The 15,789-nt window shown below is 44.0% G+C and overlaps 1 protein-coding gene across 20 annotated transcripts in view; it reads right to left on the reverse strand.

Annotated features, from left to right (window-relative positions):
* PKHD1 (PKHD1 ciliary IPT domain containing fibrocystin/polyductin) overlaps positions 1-12,738 on the reverse strand; it is a 485,802-nt gene extending 473,064 nt beyond the window's left edge. For 18 of the 20 annotated variants that reach the window (XM_082729339.1, XM_082729341.1, XM_082729340.1 and 15 more), the window contains exons 1-5: positions 12,571-12,738; positions 5,322-5,546; positions 4,439-4,565; positions 2,796-2,873; positions 2,034-2,178 (exon numbers count right to left, since the gene is read on the reverse strand). In XM_082729339.1, the coding sequence (XP_082585465.1) occupies positions 2,034-2,178; positions 2,796-2,873; positions 4,439-4,490 (275 nt within the window). In that variant the 5' untranslated portion in view covers positions 4,491-4,565; positions 5,322-5,546; positions 12,571-12,738. Of the gene's footprint in view, positions 1-2,033; positions 2,179-2,795; positions 2,874-4,438; positions 4,566-5,321; positions 5,547-5,974; positions 6,048-12,570 lie in introns of those variants that run through there. The other 2 variants (XM_082729350.1, XM_082729348.1) reach the window with 2 other exon arrangements.
* Positions 12,739-15,789: the final 3,051 nt, after the last annotated feature.

The following is a 15,789-nucleotide window of genomic DNA, read 5'->3' on the forward strand; positions in this document are numbered from 1 at the left end:
GAATATGATGGTATTTCACTGATGATAAAATGTACATTTTTTCACATTTGAGGGTTAACTGAACTGGATATTCATCTTCCAACCCATGAGTACATGTACGAGGACAGTGTTTCTTTCCTCTAAAATAGATTATATGGTACATCTCAAAATAATTAATATGTTGGCATTGAGGGAAATAGAACATACAAAACTTCAGAGTTTTGATCTATTTCAGGGCAAGTTCCTGCAGGAACCCTATGCCCATATCCACTATAAAATGTGAGGAAGACATACAACCGAGTTTTAAAACCAATAGCAGGTGGGAGGTTGGGGAAACCAGGTGGTGGGTATTAGAAAGGGCACGGATTGCATGGAGCACTGGGTGTGGTGTAAAAACAATGAATACTGTTATGCTGAAAAGAAATAAAAAAATTTAAAAAAAAAAAGTACAACCTGTGGGGTATCAACGTGGGGATGGCTATCAGACCATCAGAAATGTGGGTCTGGAATTCAGGAGAGAGATCTGGCCTGAATACAGATTTGGACATCACTGGTATATTTCTGATGACTGGGATGTGGAAACAAGTGAGATAACACAATAGGAGTAGAAGAAGAGAAGGGGATAAATCTCCGGGTATTGCTAAGGATATGCCTGTCAAATAAAATTTTATTAGAATCTAGAAGCCAATTATTAGCACTGCAAAAACTAGAATCCTTTTTTATGTATGTGAGAGATAAAAATAGTAGATTTTAAAGGCAATTACACTACCAAACAGCACCCATCGATGGTAAATCTAAATCTAAGTTGTTTTTTCTATGTTTATGATAGCACAATGAAAAAAATTTTGCTAATGAGAAATCTACAGCGTTTTAAGGTTTCAGTTATCAAAGAATAATGAAATTCATCCAATGTATTCTACTGATAAAAGAAGGATACTGAGTAGAGAATTTTTGGAGGATTATTTCTATATGTAATAAAAATACTTTTTCCTTTAATTATTTAATTATTGTCATTTGTTTAATCAATAAAGCAATCAATTTGTGAAATAAATAAATAAATAAAACCAATTGCAGGAGGGCTGCAAGAAAGTTCAGTTCAAGAGTCATCTAGAGAGCCACGCCTACTCACAAGGTGTTGTGCTAAGTACCATAAGGACAACAAGGGTGGTACTAACATATCCCTTGTCCTCAGAGTACTTCCTTCTAGGATGAAAGTGACAAGTGAACAATAACCTAAGCGTCATGAGAGACACAGGGTTGAGAACACGGGGCCACTGCGCTACACGTGCCATGCCTCTTGTAAATTACAAAACGTGCTCCTTCCTCAAAGCTGTGGCAAGCATCACCTAGAGGTCAGTCTCTATCCCCCCCCCTTTCAAAGAAGAGCAAGATTACATCTCAGTTGTATGTTCAGGGAAGAGCTGACCTTTGCACGTTAGATTTCAGGAGGCAGAGATGGAAGAAAGGGAGGCTTCCTGAAGGGGAGAACAGAAAACAAAAGGAAATGATAATTTCTTGTCCTCTTAAGCAATGATCCACTTTCACACGGGATCTCTAAGACATGAGAATGAACTTGTATGAAACTTCATAAGCCATCAAGAACTTGAATAGGACGGTAGGTGACCTGGAATCCTGTACCAATCATACCAAAAAGGAAATGGGCTGAGGACGAAAGCAAATTTCCTTTCTAATTGGTCTTGGGTTTAGGCACAATCACTATAATTATACCTATTTCAAGAGTTGAGTTCTTTAGATGGGGAAATGGCACCATTTATTGAAATCTTAATAGCGATAGAGCTCCTTGCAAACAACAAGAAAGCACAGCTGGAAACACAATCCAACCCCTCCTTATAAATGTCTCAAAGTTCTTTCCTATCTTTTCATCCTCCCTTAAGCCTTAGTGCCCTTTGCAGAAGCGTATTCATGTGGAATATTTTTAAAGCTATAGCTGATAACTACAGTCCTAGAGGGAGTTGCTCTAATGTGCCACCCCAAATTACAGCGATAGGCAAAGCACTGGCCCTGTCTGATCTTCTCCTACCCAGACAGGTTACCTGGTCCTGCACATGACCACCGGCAAATCCAAGAAGACAGGAGAGACATCACAAGGGATGCTGGGCAGGGAGGGCTCAGCCACATTCACCAGGTGTATCTCCAGCTGAGCGCCATTGGCAGGATAAAGGAACTCCGACTCCAAACCTAAACACAAGGGAAAGGGGAATCTCAGGCTGAGCAGAGTTGCAATCCACACTGGAGAATATAAAAACATGGCTGCACAGGGCCGTGTGACATGCTGAGCTTGTCTGAGGATGAAATGACTACTCCTCATTTCCAAATGCATTTATGACTCCAGTGTAAATGGATGGTCTCATTTATGAGTTTATAAGAAGAATTTTCTCTCTTTGAGTCCATCCACTGAAATCCACTTTCAGCCATCACAATTACTCTCTACCCTGGTACAGATGGGGAAGCTGAGCTGTAGTTTCGAAGTTCCCTCATGTAGAACCATCTGCAAGATTCTGGGGAACACATTGCCAAGGACTCTGCTACATGCTTCCATATGTGTCACTTGGGGTTCCTAGGGTCCCATCCCACAGCTTGGGATAAGAAAGCAGGCACGGGCATATGATGGTGTGATGGACTCTCCTTCTGTGACATCAGCAAGCGAGCGTCTGGAAACACAGAAATCAGTGTGAGTGGGTCCAATGCCCTTCGGGCCTTCTTTTACACCTGTCCTTAGCCAAAGCCTCATGTATTATTTAGGATTCATACTACCAGTAAGTAAGAAACTTGCTTTTGGTAAGAGCCAAACCTACCATCAAAAATGACTGTGATCCACGTTCCCCCTGCAAGACTACCTTCTTCAGGTTCAATGTGGAAACTCCGGGAAGGCACTGTCGATGAGTAAGAAAAACAGTGAGTTTGAAGTTCAGAGTCAATACACCTGCTTCCCTAATGTTGTAAAAACAAAAACTAGCATTCCTCCGAATCACCAGAAGGGCTTGACAAAGCACGGATTATTGGGCCCCACCCCTGGAGTTTTTGATAGAGTCGGTGTAGGGGAAGGCCCAAGAACTTATAGTTCTGACCAGGAGCTGCTGGTGTTGTTGGTGCTATGGGCCTGGGGATCACATCTTCCAAACTTCCATTTTAACGAGAGTTCTGACTAATCCTCTTATTTTGGACCTCCAAAAACCCACAGTTCACCAGAACATTCCTACATTTCTACGTCATTTGGGAAGGGCCTCAAGACACATTTGGTTCCTAATTAAACACATATTATCTGTTCTCTCTGTCCCACCCCTGAATTAGGTAGTCCTATTTTAGCTGTAAAGCCACTATTTATTTCTTGTAACTCCACTTCCCAGAGAAGAGGAGAAACTTGTAGAAGCTGTCCCTATCTCAATCATCCTTCTCAGTGTACCATCCTCTGATTTCTTCCTTTTGACTACGTGACCAGAATGACTCCCCAATGGACACAAAATTCTGTAGATTGTTTTGCCTTGCCTGCTCAGAGAAAGGCTGAAGCATGCATCCGTGCTGGAATTTCCTTGAAAACAACAACAACAACAAACTGTAGACAACACACATATAGGCTCTCACAAGTTAGGTTCTTGCATTGAGACCACTGGCTGAGCATAATAATAAAATCCTTATCTTTGAAGACACTCCTGGACATGCCTTAGCTAAGACAAAACCAACTCAAGGAGCCATCAAAAATCAGTCAGCTCCTCAGCAAGATCATAGATAGCAAAAGCGTGATCTACAGAACACTTTATATTTCCAATATCAGAAAAGATAAAATATAATCCAGGCCGTGCTAACTCTGGTTAGCCCAGGCTTTCCATGTGCATTTACACAGGGGGCATGATGCATTGCCAAAGGTGGTGGGGAGTCATTCGTACCAACACAATTACTCATGGCAGCCCCGGCCAGAGCAGCCCATGCTTACCCTTCAAAAGTGGATTAGATACTTCAACCTAAAGTAGGTCCCAAACAAATGCCATAAAAAGATGCCAAGGACAACCAAAATTACAGAGAAAATTAGAGACATGATTTGGGAAACGAAGAGTTTGATACAAGCACTTATTAACCACTAAGACAAGATAAGCTATTCCCTTTGGGAAGATAAAGCAATAAAATCTAAAAAGAATTACATCATATGGCTCAAAAATGAATTATAAAAAGAAGGCTATAAATTATGATTAGAAGCTTTAGACCATAACAGCACCCTCCATTGGCCATTAAAAAATAGAATTATATATTCATAACTTATATATAGCCTCAACAACTAAACAGGAAAAAATAACCTTTAAGTAGAGAAAGTAGAGAAAATTTAAACCCAGAACAGATGCTTCAAGACTATCTTCCCGAAGAATATTTCAAGTATCTATAAACTAATTCTCAAGGTACCTTGTTGTGTTCTAGCTATAATCCCTTCAGAGCACATCCCACTCACCTGCCAGAAGTAGTATTTCCATACTCATCAGAGAGATCAGCCAGACAGTCATCCTGTCCACTTAAATCAATCCTCTCAAAATTGCTCAGACATTACAGGCATTTTCAATTTTGCAGGAGCAGTGTAGCTTTTGCATTTTAAAAAAAAATGAAAAATTATCATCATTTTTTGCTCACATATTATTACTTGACTGTGCTAAAATTTGGGAAATTAAGGCAGTGATACCAACATGGCTCTTGAGCCTTCTAAGGGACCTGCCATCCTCCCAAGCTCAGGAGAAAAGGATAATCTAAGAATCTTCTATAAAATCATCACTATTCCACCCCCCCACTCTCCCACCAACTTATTTTATGCATGTTTAAACTGGGTAAATAAGAACAGCCTCATTGATTAATTCATTATTGAGCAAAAGTTTAATCTAAAAAATAATAAATTCTAGATATTAAGATACAAGTTAATAGTGGTTGTGGGGTGGGGGGAGGGGGAGGTTATTTTGTTTTGTTTCGTTTCTAGAAGAGTCTCAGTCCTCCAGGAAATCAACCAACACAAAAAATAAATAAATAAAATTAAAAGTTTAACAAAGCAAGTGTTAAGTATGGTACTGGGTTTAAAACAAAATGGTACTAATGGGAATTTGGGGTAAGGGCAGGGAACTGTCTTGTCCTCACAGCAGAGGAGGAAGGAAGGAAAGAAACAAGAAGAAAAAGCTGCACCCTTCAAATTAGACACCATGATTTCAGGGTCTCTTTATCCCTTTTCCTTGGAATGGTGGCCCAGTCCTCAGGTCTCTCTTCCCTAAATACTGGCTTTTTTGTGCTATTGTTCTGCTTAGTGCTTTTAATTCAATGCCAAACCTCCATCATGCATAAAATGATAAGAATACCTCTCAGTGGGGTCCTGGGCAGCTCCACCCATTAAGCCACCCACTCCTGGTTTTGGCTCAGGTCACGATCTCAGGGTCGTGGGACTGAGGCCCCTGCTGGGATCTACGCCCAAGACTGGAGCGTAGTCCGTAGTCCGTTTGAGATTCTCTCTTCCCTCTGCTCTCCCCGCAGTTCGCACTTGCTTCTCTTTCTCTCTCTCTAAAATAAATCAATAAAATATTTTCCTAAAAAAAAAAAAAAAGATTACTTCTCAGAATCTTTATCAACAGTAACTGAGGGGATATATGCAAAGAAATTAACACAGGGCCTGGAACAAAAGAGACACTGTGGGGCTGTTAGTTTTCCTTTCAGGGGCTATTTTCAGGGCAAAGCCCCATCTCTGATTACTCCATGGGCCAGGATCTGAGCCCCTCTCTTTCCAACTTTTCCCTGCCGTGGCTCTCCAAAGCGAACCTTCTCCTCGTCACCTCTCAGAGAAGCCTTCATCCTGTCAGCCCCTTCCTTGTCTCCTGTGGGTGCCTTCTGCACTCCCCAAACTCTCTCATGATCTAATGAAATCCTGGCTTTCCTTCCCAGCCCTGCTACCTCCAGCTACCTCCTCCCTTGAACCTCCTCCCCACCCTCTGTTTTGGTTTGTCTGCTGCCCCCTTACCCAGAGAGCAAGGAGAGACAGAGGAAAGCGGTAGACAGGCCTCTCTGGACTGGAAGGCGGCAGGTTCAACGAGCAAGGAAACGTACCTACAGGCTTGTCCTGGGCACCCTCGGGATGAGTAGATCTCCACACCTGCCTGCCTCAATCTTAAACGTTTACAGAGAGGCCTCAGCTGGGTTCAAACTATACCAAGCGAGTAGTCTCAGCACCACAGTGCTCTCTCAAGGCCGTGCCCTTGAAAATGGTTGCCACTGTGGGAAAGGTGGGCGGAGTGTACATTTCAAGGACGGAGTGGCAGTGGGGAGTGAGGAGCCTCCAATTGCCCAATTGTCCAGGTCAGCTCTCTGGTCAACTGGAGGTCACATCCTCTCCATGACCCCTCCTCCCAATACTCCACCCCTCCTAACCAGTGCTTATAATCTCATGAGCCCCTTTTCTGCAATGTGCCCTGAACAGTCAGCAAGGACTTCCGTCGGCATCAAGGTGGCTCATTTGGACGCTACCCGGCTGCACTCAGAGGCAGATAGCACAGCAACACCATAGCACGCGCAAGGAAAAGCATAGACTAAGACCAGGATCCCCAAAATAAGTAATAATTAATTTTTCCATCAAGAGCCCCATGACCCCAACCATTCATTGACTAAGTCCCCTAGGATAGGGGTCGAATAGCTCAGGGCATTCACTTGTGTCTCGGTGATTTAATTAGCAGACTCTCACGTGTGTGAACATAGAACATTCTGTTTGGAGAAAGGCACAGGTGCCTTTTTGAGGCAATAATAGTGTCCAAAGCCATCCTGTTTGGGAGGATAGTTTTTCTCACTGAAGACATTTCGGTGTTTGGTAAGGACAGACTTTCCCGGCTATCGTTTAAAGCTTGCTGGGTGAATGTGATCAGGGTTTCTCTGTGTTTATGATGTCCTTCAGGCCATTGGAGGGACAAAGATGGTGGCCAAATTATTGTACCAGTAGGAAAACAGAACATGCTCCCAGCCTTGAGGAGAGGGAAGTGGGCAGCTGTAGGAACTTGACCTGGCTGTGCACACCATACATACTGGCCAGCAGAGGTAGATGAGAGGAGATGAACTAAGGCGGGGTGAGGGATATGCCAGACCAGAACCCTCACCTTCTCCCTCTTTCAGTGGTGCATGTTCCATTCCAAACACAGTGTGTTTCAGCAGGTCCAGCTTGCCACGGGACAACTGGACCCAGAGGAAACAGTACCTCCCATTTACTGGGGACAGGAAGTAATTCACCCTTTCCAGTAGGACACCCCGTTGTAAATGCCATAGATATTGCCTTTCCCAGGTATGATGGGGCTCGGTGTTCTCAGCAGCATCACACCCTGATCCACATGAGACATGGGGCAATGGCTGTTTTCCATGATTTCCATATCTTTGCCAATTTGGTTGTCTCGGTAGATGTCCCCAGTGTGGTGCATGGGGTTAGGGGTCCTACTGATATATCATTCAAATGTATTAATTGCCACCCAGCCAAATGATTTTGCTTGTTAATAATTTCTGTTATTCAGTTAATAAATCTGCTGCTTTAATACCCCTTTCGTCCTTTCTACGAACCCTGCTGCTTGCAGGTTCTGGGGGAGATGTAACCTCCACTCGATGTCATGTTCTTTCGCCCCGTCTTGTATATCACGACCTTTGAGATGTGACTTCCCATCACTGCCCACATGCACTCTATATAAAATAAATAAACCTTAAAAAAAAAAAAAAAAAAAAACTTGTATTCTGGTGGAGTTGAATGCCCAATTTGTAGTGTCAAAGTGAGCTTCCTGACTGTAACTGTTTGTCCTCTATAACCGCCAATGGTGCTGAGGGCACCAGGAAACTTCTGAGGGTTACCTGTATCAGGGTGCATTCAGCTCCAAAAGCCACCAGAGCCCTCACCTTTTGATAGTCTCTGGGAGACCAGTGAACAGTGAGCTGAACATGAGGCTTCCAACCTTCTTTACTGGCCCTAACCTGGAGGCGATCCTGGGCTGCATCCTATATGGGAAGTGTGGAGGGCATCCACCCAAATAGGACCATGTCTCCATGGCCTCCGCTGGAGCATATGGGGAAGGAAGGATGACAGGGGCCAATGGAACTGATCTGAACTGTTGTTTGGACTTAAGGTTTTCCATAGGGCGACCAACAGAGCATGGATTTCCAGTCTATTTCTTCAGGTGGAGCCCTGGCAGCAAGGGCGTCAGACCACAGTGACATCCTCATTACTTTTATCAGACCCTTTCCACCCAATTGAAAGAGATTTTCAGCTTTTTTGAGCTCCCTCTCTGTACCAGGTCTTTATCACGGCCCATACCCACTGCCAGGATTTGTCAGTTTCGCGTAGATCAGTGATGGATTGTCCAGCGTCATAAATGTCTTGTCCCACAGCTGGACTCAGCATGGATCTCAGCGTCCCATACCAGGAGCTGAGGGCACACTGCAGTATCTTGGCTTTCATTCTTGTGGTGAATGTAGCCTGAGCAGGGCCTTCAGGGACAGGGGCATCAATTCCCTGTCTCATTTCCAAATCCCTAAGAATCTGTGGTACCCTCTGTATAGATTTCCATGACCCCTTGTACCTAGGGAGAACCCCCTTGCTGTGTCAAGCCTCCCTACAGGCTAAAATAATCCAGTATACAAGGAAGTGGGTCCCTTGAATGCCTGAACATCACGCAGGCACTGCTGGGGGATGGGGGCAGAGTATGTGGGAACATTGCTCGTCTTCTCAGTCTCCTGCATTTCAGAGAAATGACACGCCCCTTGTATCCATCCCATAGCCAACTAACTGTGCCTGGATACTTACCTTTGGATGGAAATTGACATCTGTATCAATAAATTCAGCGGGAGTGTGTTCTCTCTTCCAGAATGTTTCCTGAACTGGCAGCTGCCCCAGTTGGCTGGGGTTGCTGTTGCTGCGCCTTTTTCTTTCCTTTGTATTAGGGATGGGATGGCACAGGGCGCTTTGTCTGTTTCACAACACCCCCCTTTCCTCATCCTCCTTGCTCTCCTCACTTCCTTGGGGCTTCCACTTCTTAACATCCCAATCAGGCTTTGGCGTAAGTGTTGGGGTCTTAAGCCGCAACATTTTATGTCCTCCTCGCTTTGCAAACCAGCACATGAACTTCTCCACCTGATTATCCTGCTCTTTCCACCTGGTCTGCCAGCCCCAGAGCCAGTAAAGTAGTGGACACCTGCACGTCTTTCTCTAACATTAGCTCTTCTTCCAACTTTCTAGCTTTGAGCTTCAACCTCAAGTGGGGCATCGGGGTCTAGCCAAATGGCCCAGAGCAGAGGAAATCTTCATTTTCCCTCTTGGCCACCAGGCACTCTGAATAGTTCCTCCAATAAGCACATGGGGCCAGCCGGCATTTTCTTGGGACCCGGTGCTCACATGGCAGTCCACGAGCATCTCACCTCCAGGCCACCCCTCCCTCCCCACATGGAGGCCACCGGCCAGCACAGGATTTCCCCTGCAGATACCTCTTTCCTAAGGACTTTTCCTTTGGTCTCCTGATTAGATGATCAACAGTTGGCTTGCAAATGGACTCCTGTACGCAGACAGCAGGGAAAGACCAAAGAAAGAGGCAGGCTGCTCCAGATTGGTAGGTAGCAGAGATAATAAGGAAGGGAGTTTACACACAAGGCTCATCTTGGACATCCCCAATAAGAGTACATCTCCGTATCTGCCTGCCAGAATCGTAAACATCTGTATAGAGGTCTTAACCGAAGTTAGACATGTAGGACATCCACAGAGCCTCAACAACCCATCACTAGCTCAGGGCTGTCTCTTAGAATAAATCTCGCTCTGTGGGAACAGGAGGACAAGGGAGGGGCTGAGGAGCCTCCAGGGGTCCATGTCCAACTCAGATCAACCAGCAGTCACATCATCTCAGGGACCTCGTCTAACACCCAGCCATTCCGATTCTGGTTGCCCTCTGCTCTCTGAACCTCCCTCTTACGTCTTGGGAAGCCTGGGCCACATACTGCATATATGCCTCTTCTTTTAAATTATCCCTTCCTCGGGGCACCTGGGTGGCTCAGTAGGCTAAAGCCTCTGCCTTCGTCTCCAGTCATGATCTCAGGGTCTTGAGATCAAGCCCTGTGTTGGGCTCTCTGCTCTGCTCTCTGCTCTGCTGCCTCCTCTCTCTCTCTCTCTGCCTGCTTTCCACCTATTTGTGATCTCTGTCTGTCAAATAAATTAATTAATTAAATCTTTTAATAAAATAAATAAATAAATAAATATTCCCTTCCTCAAAGAGATCCAGGGCCCAGTCTTCTATGTCCACAAACATCTCTGTGCAAAGGCCCCACGTGGTATTCAGTAAAAGAATTCTAACTGGTGGGACACCTGGGTGGCTCAGTTGGTTAAGCAGCTGCCTTCGGCTCAGGTCATGATCCCAGCGTCCTGGGATCGAGTCCCACGTCGGGCTCCTTGCTCAGCGGGGAGCCTGCTTCTCCCTCTGCCTCTGCCTGCCATTCTGTCTGCCTGTGCTTGCTCTCTCCCCTTCTCTCTCTCTCTGATAAATAAATAAAATCTTTAAAAAAAAAAAAAAGAATTCTAACTGGTGAATATATATTTTTAGACTCTCTGCCTGGTTTACCTAACCTGAAAGAAATGGTTTTCACACATGTGAGATGAGAAGAATCTATGGAAGCCTAGCTGAAAAAAAAGCCATATGCCTTGAGTAACGTCCTGATGACTGCTCTGGAGAGGCCCCCGGGGCACCCCAAATCACAGAACACAGAAAAAATCCTCTGAAAAATACTGGCTGTGAAATTTTCTAAAAGTTAAAAAAAAATTCTACTGGATATTTACCTAAAGAATACAAAAACACTAATTCAGAAGGATATAAAAACACTAGTTGGGAAGGCTATATGCACCCCTATGTTTATTGCAGCATTACCAACAATAGCCAAATTATGGAAGCAGCCCACATGTGTCCCCTGATAGAGGAACGGATAAAGATGTAGTATATATATGCAATGGAATGTTACTCAGCCATAAAAAAATATGAATTCTCGCCATTTTCAACACGGATAGACCTGGAGAGTATAATGCTAAGTGAAATAAGCCAGTCAAGAAAAGACAAATAACATATGATTTCACTCATGTGTGGAATTTAAGAAACAGCAACAACAACAAAACCCAAAGGGGTTAAAAAAAAGACAAGCCACCAAACAGACTTTTAACTACAGAGAACAGAGGGTTACCAGAGGGGAGGTGAGTGGGGGGATGGGTGAAGTAGGTGAAGGGGATTAAGAGATCCCCTTGATGAGCTCTTGATCAGCAAATGAATTGTGATTCAACAATTCTGCATATTACTCTATTGTTCAACAGATTTGCTGGATCAATATGGTACACCTGAAACTAATAGAACACTGTGTGTTAACTATAATGGAATTAAAATTAAAATTAAAATTAAAAAATAATAATAAAAAATAAAAGTTAAACAAGTTGACAGAACTGAATACGTATATGTATTACTAAGTATACATTTAATTTGTATTTTTAAGAAAACACTGAAACTAACAAAAACAGTTATACCCTTTCAGAAAATATAAAAGCCACAATAAACTCCAGAAAAAAAAGAATATATGCACGAAATTTAGAATAAGCTTATAGGAATATCCTGATTAAGACAACCCAATAAATGAAATAATCTATATTTAATTAAACTCCACAAACTTTTATTATATTCCTAGTATATGCTGGGCACTGTGCTAGGAGCTGGGAAAACAGAGTCAATCTGAGTACATGCCTTCATGTACTGGTAGATGGGGTAGGGATGGAGGCTCCTTACATTTATGAAGGGAAATCTATAATACCCAAGTGGATTCAACAAATGTTCCTTTAAGTTGCAAAACTCTCTATATTTTACATCTATTTGGAATAGAATTCAATTTTAAAACATTTAATTTTCAGAATTACATCTACTGCATAAAGAAAAGTACCCAGGAGTGTTTGCTACTCAGACCAAGGACCAGGATCTGACTTGTCTATTATACCCAACAGAATATTCTCAGCACAGGAGAGTCTATTTTCAGTCTGGCTGCATGATTTCAATCTTCATCTCAATTCCTGCTTCCCAGCTTGGAACAACAGAAATCAGTAATTTTAAATGATCCCTTCCTCAAAGGGTTGGGTTTGGTTTTCTTCAAGTTCTATGCTCAGACCTGCATCTTCCTCCTCTAGTATAGAGCAATCAAATCTTTAATAAGTGTAATTTTTCTTAACATGATTAATCTACGAATTCTTCCTAGGAATAAACTCAGCCTCCTCGTAATTCTGCCAGCCAGATAATTTCCAACCAAACAAGAGCTGTGTGCATTTAGTCAAATGTCCTCTCAGCACCTCTCTATGCTCCCATTCCTCCCCTTCCTCTTCTCCTCCCTCGCGTGTCACCCCCCCACACACACTCCCCCACCCCTCCCCACCACCCCACCTCAACCCACCCCCGGGTCCTCTGGAATTCAGAGACAGAGTGGCAAGGTTGTTAATACGGATCCTCCATTTCCTTTTGTTGACCTGGACTTCAGCAAGAAATGCAATACCTACAGAATAGAGAACAGAGACATTTCTGAATCATACAGTACCTTATCTGTTTCTGTCTCGTTGTGACTCAAGGGAGAGCTTGTCTTTCCTTTCTATGTGATCTCGTTTCTCTCCGATGGTGGAACTGATGGCTGTGTCACCTGCCCAGCCCGTAGCTACGGTGTATGTAACCCACTCATGTTGGACTGTAACTCACCTAACTCGTTTGTGTCCTGGCCAAACACGCACCGAAGTAAGAGTTCAGAACTGACCATAGGGCAAGTTTAATGATTAACACAAGCTACTTAGGCTTTTTTCTCCGGGACTTTCATTAATGAGCAAGGAAAGAGTTCTTACATTTTTCACCACTTACTGCATGTGCCCCAGACAAGAATTTTAAAAGTCCACACAGTGAGACAAACAGGCATTCAATGATTGAAAGAATTTTCCAGTAAGTCAGTGACCAAACACAGGGCCCAGGACAAAGGGCCAGCGAAGGGTTGGTCCCCATTCAGCCTTTTCATCAAGAGGAAGGACTCCTGAGTTCCCTGCTGTGGGCTGACACTCTCCCTACAGGCTTGTGTGTCTAAAGAAGCAGAGAAAAGAAGTGACTTCTTCAAAATCTTGTTAAGAAAGGACCCACTAAGCCCTCTTTGTCATTTTACTTTTCTCCCTCACTTCTGACCTCGCTTTTTTGACCAAGATGAGGCCCTTGACTTGTCCTCATCACCTTCTAGCAGGACCCAGACTATGGGTCTCAGTCATTGGTTTGACCCTCTTGATAAAGAATCGCAGGCCCAGGAAGTCAGCAGCAGCCACCTTTCTCATTGGTTCTTGTCTGACTTTTCTATCTCTGTCCCACCACCCAATCCAATTTATAGCACCAGCTTCCCAATCATGTCAGCCTATGCCCATTGGTTCCTGACCAGAAGAAATTCTCATCTTTTCCTGACCTTTCCTCTGGGAAGGGAAACTTTCCAGTAGAATTTGATAGTCCTGGGTCTCCCCCTCAAAGGACCATCAGGAGACCTGGGAAGCAAGCATCCCCCATAAGACTAGTTTTAATCTATGGGCCTATAGCATAACTCTGAAGATAATAGTGAACCTACCATCTGCACAGTATCAGAGATTACAGCAAATCTGCTGTGTAGCACAGCCTGCAGCCAGCGACGAGCAGGATGCTTTTCCTAGTGCTGCAGCCAGCAGTTTGGAAACAGGGTGCCTGGCCAGGTTGGCCAAGTAGAGAATCAACCGCCCTACCACCCCACCTGCCTGCTGAATATCAATTTCCACTCTGGATCCCTCAGTTTGGTCAACAAGCACCCTTTGAGCCACCCTTGTGTGCTTGGTGCATGAGGAGTGGGAAGGAGAGGACAGGCCAGGTGGGAGGAGATAATCAAAGGGGATTTCAGAATTATTGGTAATTTTTTATTTTTGTAGAGGAAACCATATTCATGGATCACTTAGCTGATGCAAAATTATTTTTTTTTCTTATTTTTTTTATTTGACAGAGAGAAATCACAAGTAGATGGAGAGGCAGGCAGAGAGAGAGAGAGGGAAGCAGGCTCCCTGCTGAGCAGAGAGCCCGATGTGGGCCTCGATCCCAGGACCCTGAGATCATGACCTGAGCCGAAGGCAGCGGCTTAACCCACTGAGCCACCCAGGCGCACCAATGCAAAATTATTTTTTAAAGAATATGACACAGTTTCTGCCCTCAAAGGGCTTGCTCTCTGACAAGGGGAACAGAAACATGATCAGATTAGATTACTATAGTATAGTAAGTCTCCTGGTAAAAACTTAACCCCTGTTTCATTTCTTGCTGCTTTAGCAAATGGTTTCCAGAAATTAATATCATGTATTCTTGGGCAAATAGCCTATAAGAGATATTCACAATTCTCTTTGCCAGCCTAACTGTCAAGATTTTAACCAAAAGCACCCCCAAATTTCTTATGGGTAGATTTACTTCTCCATTCTTAACCACAAGAATCCTAATGACTTTGGCTTCTGTGTTCTAGGAACTTCCTGGGGGGCAATCAAGCTCTACTGTTGAAGAAATGAGGAGAAACAAGCCATTTAATGTTCCAGAGCCTAAAAGAAGTTGGAACTCTATAGGGAGTGATATGCCACCTGAAACCTTGGTGAGCTTCAAATACTCCCCTCTGTGAGTTCCCTTGTGCACCTCAAGACCCCCAAATCTAGGTACAGATCTAAGTTTGCCAAGCAAACACAGCATATAGACATCTAATCATACTCCAAATACCCTCTCATATAGGAAATCTAAATAAAGCCTTGAGTTCAGGTCTCTGACCCAATGATAAGGACAAACGTTCCTCAGAAGGTAGCCTGACCATGGTTCCCCTGCCACACAACAGAGACAGCCATGCCCACCCCCAACGTTGACACCGGTCCATAGGAAACTGTTTCTATGAGAGTTTATGAAAACTTGGCACAAAAATTTTTGCTCAGGGCTATGAAGCAAACTTGGTCAAGAAAAACATTCTCTGACCCCTTTTTCTATGATTCTAACACCACTCTGAATTCTTGGGGACTAGCAGCTTTGGGAAATGGAGGGAGAGGGGCACATGAGAATGCACCTCACAGATCCCCAATTACGGAAAGCATAATCAAATAAGGGTCTAGCCGTTGTACTCTGAAGTTCATCACCACATTTGGCCAAGACTACACTCTATGGGCTGCTCCCAAGGAGTGAATGGGACAGGGCTAGCAAGGCACAGGACTGCTCTCATGAAGACCGTGTCTCGAAGGCTCCCCCCTCAACCTTGCAGAACCTTCCTTAGACTATACAGTTGCCTAGGATGCTTCTACCCACCTCTCCCTCACTTGGGGTCAGTCTGACAGCTCTCCCAGCCTTGCCAGCTCATCCCCCTTTTCTCTATTCAGCATTTCCCCTAGTCAAAGTCCTTACATTTAATTCTGCCTTAGCATCTATTTCACAGAGAACTCAGACTAACACAGATACACTGGAAGAGAACACATTGGCAAGAACTTTAGACATTTTATTAGTCACCCCGGGAACAGTGTCAACAGGGAAAATCCTTTAGATCATTTTGCAGGATGTGGATCTTAAACAAAGGAAGCCAGAGCTAAAGAGGAAGGACAAAAGGGTATCACCTTAGAAACTCTCTGAAATCAGTGAGCTTGACATCTTCCATCTGACCCTCCAGATCTACTCTCTGCCTTCTCTGCTCTTCTCTGTGCCCAGGAAGAGGAACCCATGAGGACTGCACCAGTGTGTTTCCTTGCCCATTGGCTTCTGGTTG

This window comes from Mustela nivalis, assembly GCF_964662115.1.
Source record: "Mustela nivalis genome assembly, chromosome: 5".
Classification (NCBI taxonomy): Eukaryota; Metazoa; Chordata; class Mammalia; order Carnivora; family Mustelidae; genus Mustela; species Mustela nivalis.